Source organism: Antrostomus carolinensis, unplaced genomic scaffold (assembly GCF_000700745.2).
Source record: "Antrostomus carolinensis isolate BGI_N321 unplaced genomic scaffold, ASM70074v2 scaffold926, whole genome shotgun sequence".
NCBI lineage: Eukaryota > Metazoa > Chordata > Aves > Caprimulgiformes > Caprimulgidae > Antrostomus > Antrostomus carolinensis.
Window position 1 is genome coordinate 44067 of NW_010322434.1, and position 17161 is coordinate 61227.

Here is a 17161-nt window from a genome sequence, read left to right on the forward strand (position 1 = left end):
ATGATTTCATGGGCTCCTTGTCCTTCGGGATTTCTGAGCTGCAGAAGTCGGGAGTTGATGGATGGTAAGAGTTGCAATTCTTTTAACAATACTGCAGGCCAAAACCAGCCCTGATCTCTGTGTAGTGATGGGAGATGTGGCAACTAACGGTACCGCACCTGCATCCTTCTGTTCCAGGACCGCAGCCGTCCTGGCTCTGTGTAAGGTGCCACTCCACCTCTCAGACTGGAGACGACCCACAGGATGGCCAGGGGTCCAGGACAGCGTCTGAGTGCCCTGCTTAGGGTGGCTTTGTGTCACCTCCTCTGTGTCCTCCTGCTCCTTGCAGGGGGGCTCGAGGGGCTTTTCCTGCTCTGCCTGGCCTTGAGGGCTGGGGGACCAGTGCTCCCCACGGGCTCTCTCTTTGTAGGGGTCGGGAGGAGATGGCATCACCTGCCATAACAAGCATTTTCCAGCATTTTCTGATTGGATTCCCATAGTTTCTGTACTGGGAGGCACCATGGCTTTGTCAGGCGAGCAGGGCTGGGAGCGGGTGAAGGGCTGGGGGGCGTGCTTTGCGCTGTGGTTTGTGGTGGGGACGGCCGCTGCGTCGCCAGCAGCCTGGCAGAGCCCTGCTGAAGGGCACTGCTGATGAAAGGAGGGACGCTGGCAAAGTGTGTAATTACTGTCGCTCATTACACGGTGGGTCTGTCACACCCGCGCTGAATGGATCTCTTCATTTCCATGTTATCTCCCCCAGCAGGACTCATGCTGCCTTCTTTCCCCTTTATTTTTTTCCCCAGCCACTGATGCCTGAGAGCTGTGTTACCTTTCCACATGCGGTGTCATAATTGAAAACAGATATTCTATGTCTTTTGGAAACCAAAACCTGCATGCTCTTAATTTGCATTCCACGATTTGAGCAAACACCCCAGGCTCTGTCTTTTCCACTGCAGAAGCTGAACGTGTCTCACCTAAACCAGAGAATGGAGAGGAGGAGGAATGAGCAGGGGGGCTGGTGCCCTGGGGCTTGGGGGGCAGAGCTGGGGTGCTCCTGGACCCCCAGAAAACCCACCGGCGCAGGGCTGCGGACAGGGTCTGCTCTGCTGGCATCACTTGCTGCAAATCAGACCCTGATCGAGACATGGCTTCTCTTCTGGAAAACAGAATAGAAGTGTCACTTCCCCCCAGATTTCCAGTCCCCGGTGAGGATGTGTGTGTCTGCTGGGGTCAGTGCACTGCCCGCTGCTGATGCAGCCCAAAGCCTGATCTAAGTGGAGATCTAAGTCATCTTCCCTGTCACAGCGTTGGGTGAGAAGGAACTCTAGCAGGAGCTCTGATGTGTATTTCATATCTAAACGATTGCAGTTAATGGGGAAAAGAGCTCAAAGGAAGAGCTGGTCCCTGTGTTGGGGGAACAGGGCTGTGCTGGTCCAGCTGCTCTCCAGAGCTCTGTGAAACACCTCAGATCCAAATGACATTGCCGTGATTTCTGATAATTGCTGCATAAACTTTTTTTCCTATTTTTTGTGAGCGTCTTGGCTTTGTGCTGGGGGATGTTGGCACCAGTGTGGCACTGGCCAGCTCTGTGTGCCCTCCCTGCCTTGGCACCCTGGCCAGCTGGTGAGGAAGGAGCTTGCCCAGGTGTGCCCGTGGCCATCATGAGAAAGAGGAGTTTTTCCTGTGGGTTTTGGTTCAGGTTTCTGTTTTGGAAGAGATGCCAGTGCCTCGTGGTGTCTGTGCTCCCCAGGCTGTGGTGGCCAGGGTCACCCGTACAGCCAGGGACCCTGGGAACAGCCCTCTGCTCGGGAGCGTGTCTGGGAGATTGCTGGGTGGGAGAGGTTGGGGGGTCTTCTCACCCTGGGGAAGGGTCACCTGGAGGCAGGTACAGCAGAGGCAGAGCTGTGCTCGGAGTGGGAGATGTCATCCTGCCTGCCCGTGATCCTGCCTGCCATCCTGACCTGCCCTTCTCATTGTGTCCCTCCAGGTTTAAGCTGCTGAGCCAGGAGGAAGGGGAATATTTCAACGTCCCGGTGCCTCCTGAAGGAGAAGAAGGAAACGAGGAACTGAGGCAGAAATTTGAGGTGAATTGATTTTTCTTGGGAACTCGGTGGTTTTCCTCACTCCTGCCCAACATGCCCTCAGCAAGGGCTTTCCCCTGCCAGTTCTTTCCCTGGCAGCACAGGGTATGGCCCATCACTCCCCCTGTTCCCCACTTTGCACCCACTCCTGGGGACCCCTGCCCTTGTCTCAGACAATGGCTCTTTCTGTCAGGGTTACATCATTCACAATCTGCGTTTGCCAGAATGAGTGTAGCACAGCTACATGAGGAGATACTTCATTTAATGCGATATGCCAATTAAAGAGGTCCTGGATGTCCCAGGATGACCTGACGCTACCGTGCCCCTGGTGTCACCATGTCTCACATTGTTGGTACAGCAGTTCTACCCTCGTTCTGAGGTGCTGTATAATAGGATTTGTTTGTCTGTTTTTTTCTGTCATGTTGCTGATTATTAATTAATATAATTAACTAAGATAAATTAAGATATTAGTATAATTGGATTTGGAGCTAATCTCAGAAAGAAACCCTTCCTCAGCGGTTGTGGCTGTACCCTGCCTGGCGCAGTGAGCCCAGGCTGGGTGATTAAGAGGGTGACAGTTGGGTGAGCCGGCACGAGGGGTGGGTGATCCCTGATCTGCAGGTGGAAGTGCAGAGCAGTCACCCAGGGAAAGTGCTGGTGCTGCCTGTGACACACGGGCCACCAAAGCGCTGGGCTTTCCTGGGTGGCGGTGGCTGTGGGATTGCAGGGAGCCAGGAAGGCTCTGCAGAGCCTTGTCACACCCGGGCTTCCCCGAGGAGTTGGCCCAGCAACGCTGCTGTGGGCGTCAGAGAACATCAGGGCTCTGCAGGGGCAGCAGCCGGGGTCTGCGTGGTGGGGAACTGAAGCTGGAGAGATTTCCATGGCAGTCTGAAGGATTCCAGTGACGCTTGGATCCAGCTCCCCAAGAGCCTTCAAGGAGAAATGTCTGTTTATGACTCAATAAGCCATGGGAGATCTTGCTGGAATGATTGACCCAGACAGTTCTGAATTAAGAGATCTTTGCCATTTTTCAGAATAGCTGACAGCTTTCAACACTCAAAGGGGTCCTATAAGAAAGATGGGGACAAACTTTTTAGCAGGACCTGTAGCGACAGGACCAGGGGTGATGGTTTTAGACTAAAAGAGGGGAGATTCAGACTAGATAGAAGGAAGACATTTTTTACACTGAGGGTGGTGAAACCCTGGCCCAGGTTGCCCAGAGAGGTGGTAGAAGCCCCATCCCTGGAAACATTCAAGGTCAGACTGGACAGGATCTGAGCAACCTGGTCTGGTTGAAGATGTCCCTGCTCACTGCAGGGTGGGATGAGATGGCCTTGAAAGGTCCCTTCAACCCAAACCATTCCATGATTCTATGATCTTCCCCTGAGAATGAGTGTTGTACATCTGGGGGCTTACATGAGCCACTCACAGAATAAAGTACTTGCTCTTACTGTTGTCAGCATGAACTCCATAACTGTAGACTGGAAAGATGGTTCTTTTTCTCCTTTTTTCCTCATCTCACATTTATCTCATTTATATAAAACCTTCCTGAATATCCAAGAAAATTAAGACAGTTCTAATACAACAGTTGGCATAGAACCAATGGTTGTCAGCTCTCTAAAGAGCTAACTACTTGCTTTTACTGCACTTCTTGATGTTCCAGTGGTGTTACAACACTATGTATGTTGGAAGTCAGATGAGGAGTTGTCTGCAGATTGGAAAATACATTATCCAGAGGTGTCATAGAACAGAATCACAGAATCACAGTGGTTGGAAAAGACCTTTAAGATCATCGAGTCAGTACATCATGGAGCAGTGCCCTGTTCTGGCAGCCTGCGGTGCCGTTCTTGGCCCGGGTCCTGCTCCTGCGCTTCCCGCAGCCCTTCTGTCTGCAGCGGCACGTCCTGGGCTTGACGAGGAAGTGTCCCGAGACAAAAGCCCAGCGAGAAGCCTTGTGCTCCCTCTCCTGCCAATTCTGCTCAGTCTTTATCAGCCGCTTGCTGGGACAGCTTGATAGATGTGAACGTCAGCTGCTGTTGCATAAATTCCGATGTAGTAAATTAACTGTGACAAATCGAGTTGGATAACGAAGGTCAGGGGCTTTCTTTGAAGAATTTAGTGAGCGATATTTGGCATGCTCCAGTGGTGAACCTTAAAGAGGTCTCGAGTGGGAGCGTTAGGGGCGTATTAAAAACAGGTTAAAGGACTTTTGTACTCACTTAGAGGTAGACTTTAGAGATACTCAACAGCAAAAGACACTTCACCTGGGGGTGATGATCTTTACACCTCCCCAAGTCTTATTTTGGGTTCTTTTCTGGGAAGACCTTTCCCCTTCCTGGCCAAGCTACGTGCTGAGCCTGGTTTATCAGGGAAGTTGCGTTGGGTTTATATCCTTATCCTGCCTGCAGTGAACACTCTGCCATGCTGCAAATTCAGGTCAAGTGCATGATGGGCTGTGGTTGAAGCAGCTGCTCTTCAAACGTGGACTGGGAGCAGCTGGAGGCACCAGGAGGGACCTGAAGTTGATCTCATGCTTGGGTGGTGGCTGCTCGCCCGGGTGTCCACCAGTACTGCGGGCAACAACGTGCCTGAAGCTGGCTGGTTTGCTGGGATGAAGCAAATGAAAATCTTCTTCCTTCTCCCCTCTTTGGATTGCTCTTTGCTGCTCTGCTGGGGTCTGGAAGCCTCCCCTGCTTTGGTGGGTGTTTCCCTCAGTCCCAGGGCTGACCCCGGTCCTGCTGGGAGGGTGTGGGCTCATCGGAGAGGCAGAGGTGGGCTTTTGGGTGGCATTTAGTGGAAGCATAAGCTTACCCTTGAATTTCATCACAGCTTGTTTTCACAGAGGTTCATTTAGTGTCAAGTCTGATCTGACAAGATTGTTTTTCAGCTGTGAGAGAGTATTTAGGAACCTTTCACAGAATATGACTGTTTTGCCTGCTGATAAGTACACGTTTCTTTTGGAGACAGCTTTGAAATGCAGTGGGGTGAGGATTGCTGAAGGCAGAGTTGCACAGCACAAGGCTGCCTTCCTGGTGACACAGAGGCTGCTCTTGGTTGGTTGCCCACCTTTGGATCCCGCTTTGGCCAAGGTCAATGAGCAGCTCTCTGTTGGTGCCAGAGCAAAAGGCTTTGGCTTCGTGAATGGCCAAGGGTTGAGTGTTGTGTGCCCAAGGCTCTTCTGACCAGAGATGATGATGATATTTTTTATTTGGGTGAGACTCTGGAGATTTTGGCATGCTGAACCACATGGTGTGGTCATCCTTTCACCCTCAGTGTACCACAGCCTGTCCGGTGGAGCTTCTCATGGTGGGGCAAGCATCAGCCCAGCAAGGACTCTGCTGTTTGTCACCTGAGCTGAGCTGCATTAAAGTGCTCTGACTGAGTGTCCCCTTCTCTTGGGGACATTGCAAAAGCCTGAAGATTAGAATGAGGAAAAACCCTTGGACTTTGGGAGAGGTGACTTCATCCCCTTTTCACGAGCCGCCTGTGCAGCTCTGCTCGCGGCTGTGGCAGGTCGCGGTGGCTGTTGGATGGTCTCAGCCTCCTCCCCGGCCAGAGCTGCATTGACAATTACAATGTTTGCAAATCCTGGAGACCAAATCCTTTAGTTTTCAGCGCAGGAGTTTTTCAGATGTTTGTAGGTGCTGCAGGTGACCTTGAATGGAGGATTTTACAGCACGGAGAACCTCGCAAGAACCAATTAGCAGCAGCAAAGGCTTGGAGATTACTTGTGAGGCTCCTATCTGGAGGAGCTGCGAGCAGCAGCCAAATTGAACTGCTGCTGGAATCGGGTTAATGGAATTTCATGCTAGACTGAGCTCAGCGCAAGCCCTACGCTGTCGCATATTTCTAAAAATTAAAACCGAATAAATTGTGAGATAGCTTTTACAAACTGTGGTTCAGCAAATTAGATAGCCCCTGGACCAAGGAGGAGGTGCCGAGCCACTGATGAGATTTGGTGTTTAAAAATGTGGGGTTTTTGTGAGGCTCCTTAATAAGCCCCGGTGATTGCAGCCACTCGCGCCATCGCTTGGGGATGCAGGAGGAGTTGCTATTCTGGTTTGTTCAAAATGGATTTGTAGCTTCCTACGTTCAGCCTGAGCTGGCACCCGAGTGCAGTTCTCTTTGATATCAGATAATAACGGAGGTGGAGCTGGATAAAAAAATCCTATATTTTACCTTAATATATTTATATTTACCTGTCCTCTCCTGGTGAGGTGAGGGACAGAAGCAGCTTTGACAAAAAAAAAAAAGCTTATTTAAGCCTCTGTTTTACAGTCAGGATGACCCAGAGCTCGTTACAGGGTCCTCCCCAGACACGCTGGCTGCTGTGTCCCACTGCCTGCGGGGAGAGGGGTAATGGGCTCATGGGCTGGGGTGGTTCCCAGTTGCTCTCACACAGGGTAACTGGGAACCGGCTGAGCAGAGCCATGTGTTGGGGCTGGTGACTCCCCCAGTGCCCTTCTCAGTGCCCTTCTCGGTGCTGTCCCCGTCGCGCTGACAGGAAAGGTTCCCGTAGCTCCGAGTGGCGTTTGGCCTGGAGAGGAGCTGGGTAACGGGGGATTTCAGGATGCCCTTTCTCCACGCTGCTTTCAGCCATTTTTTCTCTTTTCTCCCTGTCCCATCTCCATCTTTGCAGAGAGCCAAGATCGGAACAGGGTCCAAGGCTGCGGATGAGAAGACAACAAACGCCATCTCGAAATTCGACAACAACGGGAGCAGAGATCGGATGAAACTTTCGGATTTCAATTTCCTGATGGTGCTGGGCAAGGGAAGCTTTGGGAAGGTGAGGTGCACAGCACACAGCCGCCTTCGTACCTCTGGTATTTAACACACGCTTCTGAGTGGCTGGGCCCGGGTGACTCTGCCTGGGAGCACTGGTGTCACAGCAATGGGAGCCCAGTTTGTTGGCTCCATTCCTGACTGTGGGACAGTGTCACAGTGATGGAGACCTGAGAGGTCTGATCAGACCATCACAAAAAACAGACATATTTTTGGGGGGAAGCAGTGTACTGTGTCTTTAAAGCTCTTTTCTTTTGGCCTTTTTTTCCCCTCTAATAATTACAAATGCAAGTGAACATTTTAATTAACTTTCCAGGCCAGTTATGAGTGGTAACAGAATTTCATTCTTGTAGTAATTATGTGACTTGAAGCCTTGATTTTTCTTGGGGTCTTGCCAACTTTGTCACAGTTTCCATTCGCAGTTCCAGTCCTTGGGTGGCTGCTGAGGCAGCAGGAGGGAAGGGGACCTGCTGGCGCTGTGTGCCAGTGGCGCTGCCGGGGCAGCAGGTGGGAAGGGGACCTGCTGGCGCTGCGTGCCAGTGACGCTGCCGGGGCAGGGGCTGCCGTTACTCCCTGTTTTACACCTTTGCTGGGGGTTGTAGGAATTTCAATAAAGGCAAATGCCACTTTGGCCACAACAACCCTCAGCAGTGTGACAGGCTCAGGGAGGAGTGGCTGGAGAACTGCTGGGCAGAGAGGGACCAAGGGGTGTTGGTGGACAGTGGCTGAACATGAGTCAGCAGAGTGCCCAGGTGGCCAAGAAGGCCAAGGGCATCCTGGCCTGGATCAGCACCAGTGTGGCCAGTAGGACCAGGGTACTGATGGTCCCCTGTGCTGGGCACTGATGAAGCCGCACCTTGAGTGCTGGGTTCAGTGTTGGGCCCCTGACTCCAAGAAGGACATGGAGGTGCTGGAGCGTGTCCAGAGAAGGGAACGGAGCTGGGGAAGGGTCTGGAGCACAAGTGTGCTGAGTTCCCTTGTGGCTGAGGGAACTGGGGGTGTTGAGCCTGGAGCAAAGGAGGCTGAGGGGAGACCTTCTGGCTCTGTGCAAGTCCCTTGGAGGAGGGTGGAGAGAGGTGGGGGTGGGGCTGTTCAACCAAGGAACAAGGGACAGGACAAGAGGAAATGGGCTCCAGTTGTGGCCAGGGCAGTTGAGATGGGATGTGAGGAAGAATTTCTTTGCTGCAAGGGTTCTGAGGCATTGGAAGGGGTTGCCCAGGGCAGTGGTGGAGTCCCCATCCCTGGAGGGATTGAAGAGTCGTGTAGACATAGTGCTGAGGGACATGGGTTAGTCGGGGACTTGTCAGTGTTGGGTTCATGGTTGGACTCAATGAGCTTAAAGGGCTTTTCCCATTGAGGTGATGCTGTCGTTCTGTGGGTTGCAGCCCCAGGAGCAGTGGGGTGCTGTGTCCGTGCTGCTCTCACTCAGTATCAGGTTCACATCCCCGTTTCTGTGTCGCTTTTGCCCCCATTTCTCTCCCTCCCAACACTTAATCCCTTTTAAAGTCTGTACTTGGCATCTGGAAACTGTAGTTGTGGGTTTTTTTCCCCTCTCTTCTTTCTTTTAATTTGAGATACATTAGCAAACTCTTCAGTCGGCATCACAGCTTATATAAGGGAATGTGTGACAGAAACTGTTCCCTGGAACAGAATGTTATAAATATGCTAATTAGCGCTTATTAAAACAGCACGTTGGTTTCTCCGGTAGATGCAGCCTCAGCCTCACGTGTGCCTGCGCCTCGCGGGGAGCATTCTGCACGCTCCCCTCCTGCCTCCCCGGCATCCCGCTGCCCGGCCCTCGGCGTGGGGACACTGCGGTGGCACGGCGGAGGTGTCTGGCTGCGGGGGACACTGTGCTCCCCGCTCGCCTTGCGCTTACACAGAGCTGCTGGATGTTGAAAAATGATCCGAGGGCTGGAGCAGCTCTGCTGTGAGGACAGGCTGAGAGAGCTGGGGCTGTTCAGCCTGGAGAGGAGAAGGCTCCGGGGAGACCTTCTAGTGGCCTCCCAGTACCTGAAAGGTTCCTCTAAGAAAGCTGGGGCAGAACTGTTCACAAGGGCAGGGAGCAATAGGAGGAGGAGTGATGGTTTTAAACTAGAAAAGGGTCGATTTAGGTTGAATATGAGGAGAAAGTTGTTCAATGTGAGGGTGGTGGATCATTGAAACAGGTTGCCCAGAGAGGTGGTGGAGTCCCCCATCCCTGGAGATATTCAAGGTCAGCCTTGATGGGGCTCTGAGCAACCTGCTCTAGTGAAGATGTCCCTGCTCACTGCGGGGCAGGTTGGACTAGATGACCTTTGGGGGTCCCTTCCAACCCAAACCATTCCATGATGCAGTCCAGTCCCTGCTGCTGGGTCCCAGCAGGCTGAGAGCTGTTCAGTGCAGTCAGACCATTCTGGCGAGTCTCACACGAGAGCTCGTTGCCCTTCGGCATCAGTGCCATGGATTTACTGCTCAGTATTTGTCTCTCTCCACCACTACATCTGTCTGGGGTCAGAGTACCTGTGTGTTGGCCTCGGTGGAGTTTAATAAACTTGCTTTCTCTACATTCAGTATCAGAACATCATCGAATCCCAGACTGGTCTGGGTTGGAAGGGACCTCAAAGCTCATGCAGTTCCAACCCCCTGCCATGAGCAGGGACGGTTATTATAATATCTCCAGTTATTATGCTGGAGCATTCCCAAGCAAATACTCTATATTACAGGAATAAATCAAGTTAAATATCAGCTTTTTCTGCACCAACAAAAAAAAGAAAAATTAAGAAAAGAATGCAGTCTGCTTTCCAGAGAGTGAGCTGGCAGATGGAGGTCCCTGCAGAGCAAAGCATCGGGCTTCGGGGGATGGAAAATTGCTCTGGTTTGGAAAATAGCTCAGGGCTCAGGTGTACGTGGTCCCAGCTCGGTGTGTTCGTCCCCAGGACACAGGGTGACCCTCAGGGCTCCTTGGTGCTGCCCACCCAACCGCGGGGCCGGTCGGAGCCACGGGAGCTGTAGCTGGTGGCCCGGCTCCGCTGGGCTGGCGAGGGGAAGCGAAATGCTCCTGTCTGGAGAAGGCAGCACTTGGCACAGCCCACCCAGGGTTTGCTTTGCTGTAATATAAATAGAGGAAAGTTAAATTCTGTGGCTTGCTTGTGTTTTTGCAGCTAATCAATCTGTCGTGCTATCAAGCTGTCAGTCTTTTCTGGGGGTTTTATGGTGTTTTTCTGAGTGGGGCTGATTCTTTTGCCTCTGCAGTTATGGATTAGGGTGCAATGAGAGACCATTTCTGTGTGCTGTGGTGATCTTCAAGCTGTATATTGCTTTCCTCTCCTCTCTGGCTATGAAGCGTGGCAGAAGGGCTGGTTGTGTGGAGCACCCGGGCAGAGAAGTGCTCCCTGACTCGCAGAGCTGCTCTCTGGCCCCGTGGCACGTGGTGAGGTCTGGGTGGATGCTCCCTCCTTCACCATCCTTCCTGTTGTGCCCAGCTCCGTTCAGGGCGTTGGCAAACTGCGCTGGGTGTGTTCATGTATTTGAATCTTTTTCTGTGTGCAGTGCAGTGTGTCCCAATCTTTTTCTTTACTCGCCGCTGCTGAAGGCTGCTCATGGGTGGCTGTCCTTCTCCTGAGACCTGAGCTGTCCCCACGCTGCAGTCACCATAGGAACTGTGATGCCAACCCACTGAACCCAGCTCCGAGCCAGCCCCTGGCATGCCGAGAGCTCCCAGCTCGGAGCCGGCTGCTCTGCAGAGCCGGACGGGCTGCAGCCCCACGCTGCAAGCTGTCGCGCTGGCACCGCACTGCGAGCTGCTGCGGGCAGGCTCGGAGCGAGACAGCGTCTGAGATGCTCACATAAGCTGCCCAGGCTGTGAGCAGCCCTGGCTTCTGCTTGGAGAACAGACCAAGGCTGGTAACAGTGGTGCAGACTTTGTCACTCAGGTCACAGAAGGTATTTTCTCAACTGGCCCTGGACCAGAGCCTGCAATCTCTTCTGCGTGTGCAGATGCAGCGATTACAGCATCCCGAGCAGCCGTGGTCTCGATGTGCAGTTCTGGAGCTGTGTGCTCTGCCAGCCAGATGTGAGAGAGAAAGAGGTTCTCAACCTTCTTCAGACATCACCAGTAAATAAATCAGTTCCTGAAGTCACTGACACTGTCCATCAGCTCTTTAGCCCTGCCGATGGAGGAGTGCAGCGCGCGGTCACTGCAGTCCCGGCCCCGCTGAGGAAACATCAGTGTCAGTGGATTTCCAAAGCACTTGGTGTGGAGGAGCCCCAATGCCTTTCCCGGCTCATCCTGGTGAGCAGCGTGTCAAGGACAGGCACCCACTCCAGTGCAACCGCCAAGCACCCAAAACGAGCCAGAGCCACAGGCTTCCAAAAAGTGTCCTTCCCTGGGGTGCTGGGAGTTCAGCTCTAACAACTGGGTGGGCACCGAAAACCTCACTCCTGGGACCGTGTCCCCTGCCTTGTCCCCAGCCCTCAGGCTGTGTCCCCTACCTTGTCTCCAGTCCTGGGACCGTGTCCCCTCCCTTGTCACCCCAGGGCTGGCACACTGCTATCCTCTCCCCAAACCCCAGATTGGGCTGCTCTGCCCAGGGAGGAGCCCTGGGAGCAGCTCCCAGCCCCAGCTCCCCCAGGAGGGTCAGGGCTCTGCAGGGGAGCTGGACACGCTGTGACAGGGAGTGTGGGGCTCCAGCCCCGTGTCCTCTGCTTTGAGCTGACAAGAGGGTTAATTCCACTGTCCTTAGTGTCTCAGAATTAATCTGTGAGACCCACTCGCATTTCCTCTGCCGATCTGCCACAGTCCCAAACGCGTTTCAGTTCCACCCTATTGATGTCGACTTCTCGTAATTTATTTTCAAAACATCCCGACTCCTGTTCCTGATGTGGCTGGAGGATTTCTGCAGACTCTTTCAAATGGAAAGCAATTCATTTCCACTCAGCGCTTCGATGTGATGTGATGAGAGAGTGCGAGGAGGGAAAATGAGAAGCAAAGTGTGGTTTCAGAGTCCGTTTATTTTGCTGGCAGCCCGAGGAGCAGCTTACGCTGATGGAGCGTGGTGGAACGCTTTGGGAATCCTCACTGGGGCTGATGGGATTAATGAGGGAAGTTTGCACCAGCAGCAGCAGTGCATCCCATTTCTTCTAACAAATAAACCTGCACAAGGGTGAAACCGGTTTGAAATGGGAGGTTGGATGGATTCTTCTGCATGAGAGAGGGGCTTTGTGTGGGCGATGGACCAGCACCTAACTGGGTTTTGATCACTGTGTGCATTGTGGAGGGGGTGTGTGAGGCAGAAAAAATCTTGCTGGTTTTCTTACTCTTGGCTCTCTACTGACTCTTTTCCACTTTTAAGTTTTTACCACTTCATAATTTGATGGACTCTGTGTTCAAACTCTGGACCCCTTCCCTGATGCTGTTTGCATCCTGAAGGTGCTGAACCAGAGCCCAAGGTGGGGCTGAGAGGTGCTGGAGGGTGATCTGCAGCCCAGACATCAGCAAACCCCTTGGACTGGGTTCCTCGAGGTGGTTTTAGGTGGCGAGGAAGTAGATGTGTTACTTGTTAAACTCGGGGTTCCTAAATAGTTCTGGAAACATCACTGGTAGCTTTCTGCATCGTTTGGCACCTGAATCTCTTTCCAGGGTTATCAAGGGAGCCACAGGACAATTAGCAAGCTGTTATTTTTAACTGTTGGCCATGGCAACCCAGAAGCATTGCAGATCCATGTTTTCCCTTATCCCGGTGCAGGTGATGCTGGCAGAGAGGAAGGGCACGGACGAGCTCTACGCCGTGAAGATCTTGAAGAAGGACGTTGTTATCCAGGACGACGACGTCGAGTGCACGATGGTGGAAAAACGCGTCCTGGCTCTCTCCGGGAAGCCTCCCTTCCTGACCCAGCTCCACTCCTGCTTTCAGACGATGGTGAGTGCCGGTGCCACAGCCCCTCCCTGGCCAAGGGCAGAGAGGACTGGGGACCCTGCTGGACCCTGAACATCGAGCAGGGGGAGTCTGACACTTTGCAAAATTGGTTTTAGTCACTTGGCTTCACTGGTTTGTGGGCAGAAACTGTCTTCTAGAGATCCAGTGTCACCAGTTACCTGGGACCAGTGCCTCTTGGGGTGGCTGCAGGGCACTGGGAGCTGTGAAGACAGAGCTTTGTACTGGGCACTGGTGAGGCCACATCTCAAATACTGTGTTCAGTGTTGGGCTCCTGACTCCAAGAAGGACATGGAGGTGCTGGAGCGTGTCCAGAGAAGGGCAATGGAGCTGGGGAAGGGTCTGGAGCACAAGTGTGCTGAGTTCCTGGCTGAGGGAACTGGGGGTGTTGAGCCTGGAGAAAAGGAGGCTGAGGGGAGACCTTCTGGCTCTGTCCAAGTCCCTTGGAGGAGGGTGGAGAGAGGTGGGGGTGGGTCTGTTCAACCAAGGACCAAGGGACAGGACAAGAGGAAATGGGCTCCAGTTGTGGCCAGGGCAGTTGAGATGGGATGTGAGGAAGAGTTTCTTTGCTGCAAGGGTTCTGAGGCATTGGAAGGGGTTGCCCAGGGCAGTGGTGGAGTCCCCATCCCTGGAGGGATTGAAGAGTCGTGTAGACACAGTGCTGAGGGACATGGGTTAGTCAGGGACTGGTCAGTGTTGGGTTCATGGTTGGACTTGATGAGCTTAAAGGGCTTTTCCTATCTGGGCAATTCCCTGTGATTCTGTAGGGACTTCTGCCCTGGTCACCTATTTTAAACACACCTTTGCTTTTGTTCACGTTTCTTTTCTGGATGTGTGTCACTACACTTGCAAAAGCAGCCGTGTGCTTCCTGCCTTGGCAACCTCACAGCTCCTCCACTTTGCTTGAGTTGCCTCCATGAGCAAAATGAGTGTGTGTTAAACTGGAGGTGGTAACGGACAGTACCTGCACCCCTGAGATTTTGTCATCAGGCAGCTGTTGGTGGCATTAGATGGGATTTCCCAGCTCCCCCAGCCCATGATGGCCATTAGGATTTGATAGCAACGTGCTGTGCTTTTTCTCACTATTCAATCTTGTGATCAAAAATCTGAGTAGGGAGTGAAATCTAATGCAAACCCCAGGAAATTCAGTTTGAAACGGGCATGCGATGGGGTTTGTACAAATCTGAAGCAGGGAGAGGGAGTGGGGAAGGGGATGGGACCTTTAAAGTGATCCCTGGCCAACGATCAGCAACCTGTGAATGACCATGGCCAGGTCCGTGTCAGCAGGAGCAGGGAGAGGGAATCAGCAGAGTCCTTTCGAGCGATGACAATGCTCTCCAGGAGGATTACATTTGAACATTATCCCAGAAATTTCATTTACCAAACACATTCAGTGTATTTAAAGCCTGCGGACCGGCTTTGCAGCACAGGAATCAAAATGTGGCAGGCGAAGCTATTCACACAGCATCTCTCCGGCATCTAAAGTGAGTCAGCGCAGGATTAGTCCTGGCAGACCTATAGTAGCTTAATAGTAATCGTATTTGTAATGTAATCAAAATGTATAGCAGGGTGTATTATCAAGTGCTGGCACAAAGCACTTTGGTTTCTGGAAGCACAGTCCAGAGGACACTTCTCAGCTGGGGCTGTTCAGCGACTGTGGGAGAGAGAAAATCCTACCTCTGCATTTTAAAGAGTAAGTGAAGATTCACAGTGAGAGAGCTCCTACCTGGGCGAGCAGTAAGAGAAGCTGTGCTGGGTCCTGGGGTGCTGTGCCCCAAAGAGGTCCTGGGTCAGAGCTGAGGCTTCCAGGAAGAGGGTTTCCCCAGGTGTCCCCAGGTGAGCTGTGCCTTTGCTGGCGAACTCCCATCCCTGTGGGGCTCAGCAGCAAAGGGCACGGCAGCAGCAGGGGCACTGAGAAATGATAAATAATGGTGGATGGGGAACTCGGCTGCTGTTTAGATTGGATATGAGGAAGAATTTCTTTGCTGAAAGGGTTCTGAGGCATTGGAAGGGGTTGCCCAGGGCAGTGGTGGAGTCCCCATCCCTGGAGGGATTGAAGAGTCATGTAGACATAGTGCTGAGGGACATGGGTTAGTCGGGGACTTGTCAGTGTTGGGTTCATGGTTGGACTCGATGAGCTTAAAGGGCTTTTCCAATCCAGCAATTCTGGGATTGTGTGATTCTGGCTCTGACTCGTGTTCAGGGTGGGGAGTCAGGCAGGAAGGACCCAGCGAGTGGTTAATTGAAGAAGGCAGGCACCGCAGGGAGCCCCAGGAGTTGCTCCTCGGCTGCCCAAGGACACGGATGTGTTTTACCAGCTCCTCCTTGCAGGGCTCTGCAAGGGTGTTTATGTATCTGTAACTTGCTGTTGCTCAGTGAGTTCAGATGCTCCAGGCTTAGACAGACCCCCCATCCTTTCCTGCCATAGACAGGAGCCAGGGCAGCTTCCCGTCCCCATCCCTCTCCTCCAGCCATCTGCCTGCTTTATTCATGATGCTTTTTTTTTCTCGGAAGCACCAGCGTTCTCTTCCCCACCCAAATGAGGAAAGCTCAAATCCTGCTTTTAGAGCTCAGCTGGCTGTTTCAAGAGACCATCTTTCAATATTCTTCCTTCTTGAAGTTGATCGATATATTTAGGAAGCAGCTGCAGATGAGCAGAGTGTTGCTTTGCTTTCCAGTTGCTATCGCAGGCTGATGAGCGTGACAGTGGCTGCTGAAGGTGACTTTGCCCTGTGCCTCACTGTGAGCTGGCCTGACGCCTTGGCAGAGCCCGTCATTTACAGAGGGACACGCTCCAAAATTCCCAGTCATCTGATGGGCTGAAACATCTTCTCTGTCCCATCAGTGCCACATGTTTTACACAGCCTGATTTCCCCTTAGGTACCGTGTTTAATTACCCTCCCCGCTGTCAGGGTGCTCTGTGCATCCCCGGGTACTCCATAGCCCTTATTATGCTAATACTCTCATTTGCATATCTTCTGGGCTCCTTCCTGGCTTAAAGGCAGGGCGAGGTTTATTTAAGGAGGGAACGAAGAATGGGAACTGTTATGAATCATGTCACTCTGGGAACCTGAAGTTCCCATCCTCGTGTCTTTCCTTTGCGGCGTGGGGCTGGGCAAGCTCGGGGGTGTTGTTGGGCTTCTGTGTGTTGAGGCCCCACAACTGGTTTTTGAAGCTGTAGAAAGTTGCTTGTCAGGAGGGTGGCTCAGGCCTGATGTCACGCAGCGCTTTGAGCTCATCCATAACTCAGAGATGTGCAGCTCAGACCACAGGTGTCCACTGGCACAGAGCCCCTTGGGCAGCACTCTGTCCCACCCCTGCATCTGGAAGGGCAACGGAGCTGGGGAAGGGTCTGGAGCACAAGTGTACTGAGTTCCCTTGTGGCTGAGGGAACTGGGGGTGTTGAGCCTGGAGAAAAGGAGGCTGAGGGGAGACCTTCTGGCTCTGTCCAAGTCCCTGCAAGGAGGGTGGAGAGAGGTGGGGGTGGGTCTGTTCAACCAAGGCCCAAGGGACAGGACAAGAGGAAATGGGCTCCAGTTGTGGCCAGGGCAGTTGAGATGGGATGTGAGGAAGAATTTCTTTGCTGAAAGGGTTCTGAGGCATTGGAAGGGGTTGCCCAGGGCAGTGGTGGAGTCACCATCCCTGGAGGGATTGAAGAGTGGTGTAGACACAGTGCTGAGGGACATGGGTTAGTCGGGGACTTGTCAGTGTTGGGTTCATGGTTGGACCTGATGGTCTTCAAGGGCTTTTCCAATCCTGGCAGTGCTGGGATTCTGTCTCTTGTGCATCTTCATTGAAGCCGTGCGGTGCCTGGGGAAATACCAGCGAGGAGCTGCCTGATCAAGCACCCTGCAAAATGGCTTCAGTGAAGACTGAGAGAGAATTTATTAATGGGGAATGAAAAACCTCTGTTTGAGAAATTCCCCCACTTGCCTTCTCCACCAAACCCATCTGCAGAGGTGCAGAGCTTAACTCCAGAGCCTTGCAAAGGAGTTAGTAAATCTATCTTATGGACTCCGTATGAACATGAGCTCCATCTGCACGCCTTGGGCAATGGTGATAATTGGAGTGCCATGAAAAATACAGACTGGAGCTGTCAGTTGCCTTGGTCCTTGTTTCTGTCCCCTGCACATTCCCTGCTCTAACGATTCTGCTGCTCATTGTTTGCTTTTTTTTTTTTTCCTTTAGGATCGCTTGTATTTTGTGATGGAATACGTGAATGGTGGGGACCTGATGTACCAGATCCAGCAGGTTGGGAGGTTTAAGGAGCCACATGCTGTGTAAGTTCCGTAGCCCTAATTTGGCACGTTCAGGTTGGGTATTTGACGTACCCTTGTGCTACAGCTGGAAATACAGTCCAGACCACAGGCTTGAGTGGTGCAAGTCCTGGGCAGAAGGGGAGGG

General features: G+C 52.6%; 1 protein-coding gene across 1 annotated transcript in view; it reads left to right on the forward strand.

Annotated features, from left to right (window-relative positions):
* LOC104526692 (protein kinase C beta type) overlaps window positions 1-17161 on the forward strand; it is a 70424-nt gene that overhangs the window by 26685 nt on the left and 26578 nt on the right. Inside the window, 5 exon segments of the mRNA XM_029085507.1 lie at window positions 1-64; window positions 1967-2063; window positions 6700-6846; window positions 12569-12742; window positions 16946-17037. The exon segment at window positions 1-64 is cut by the window's left edge and continues 26 nt beyond it. Of these exon segments, the coding sequence (XP_028941340.1) occupies window positions 1-64; window positions 1967-2063; window positions 6700-6846; window positions 12569-12742; window positions 16946-17037 (574 nt within the window).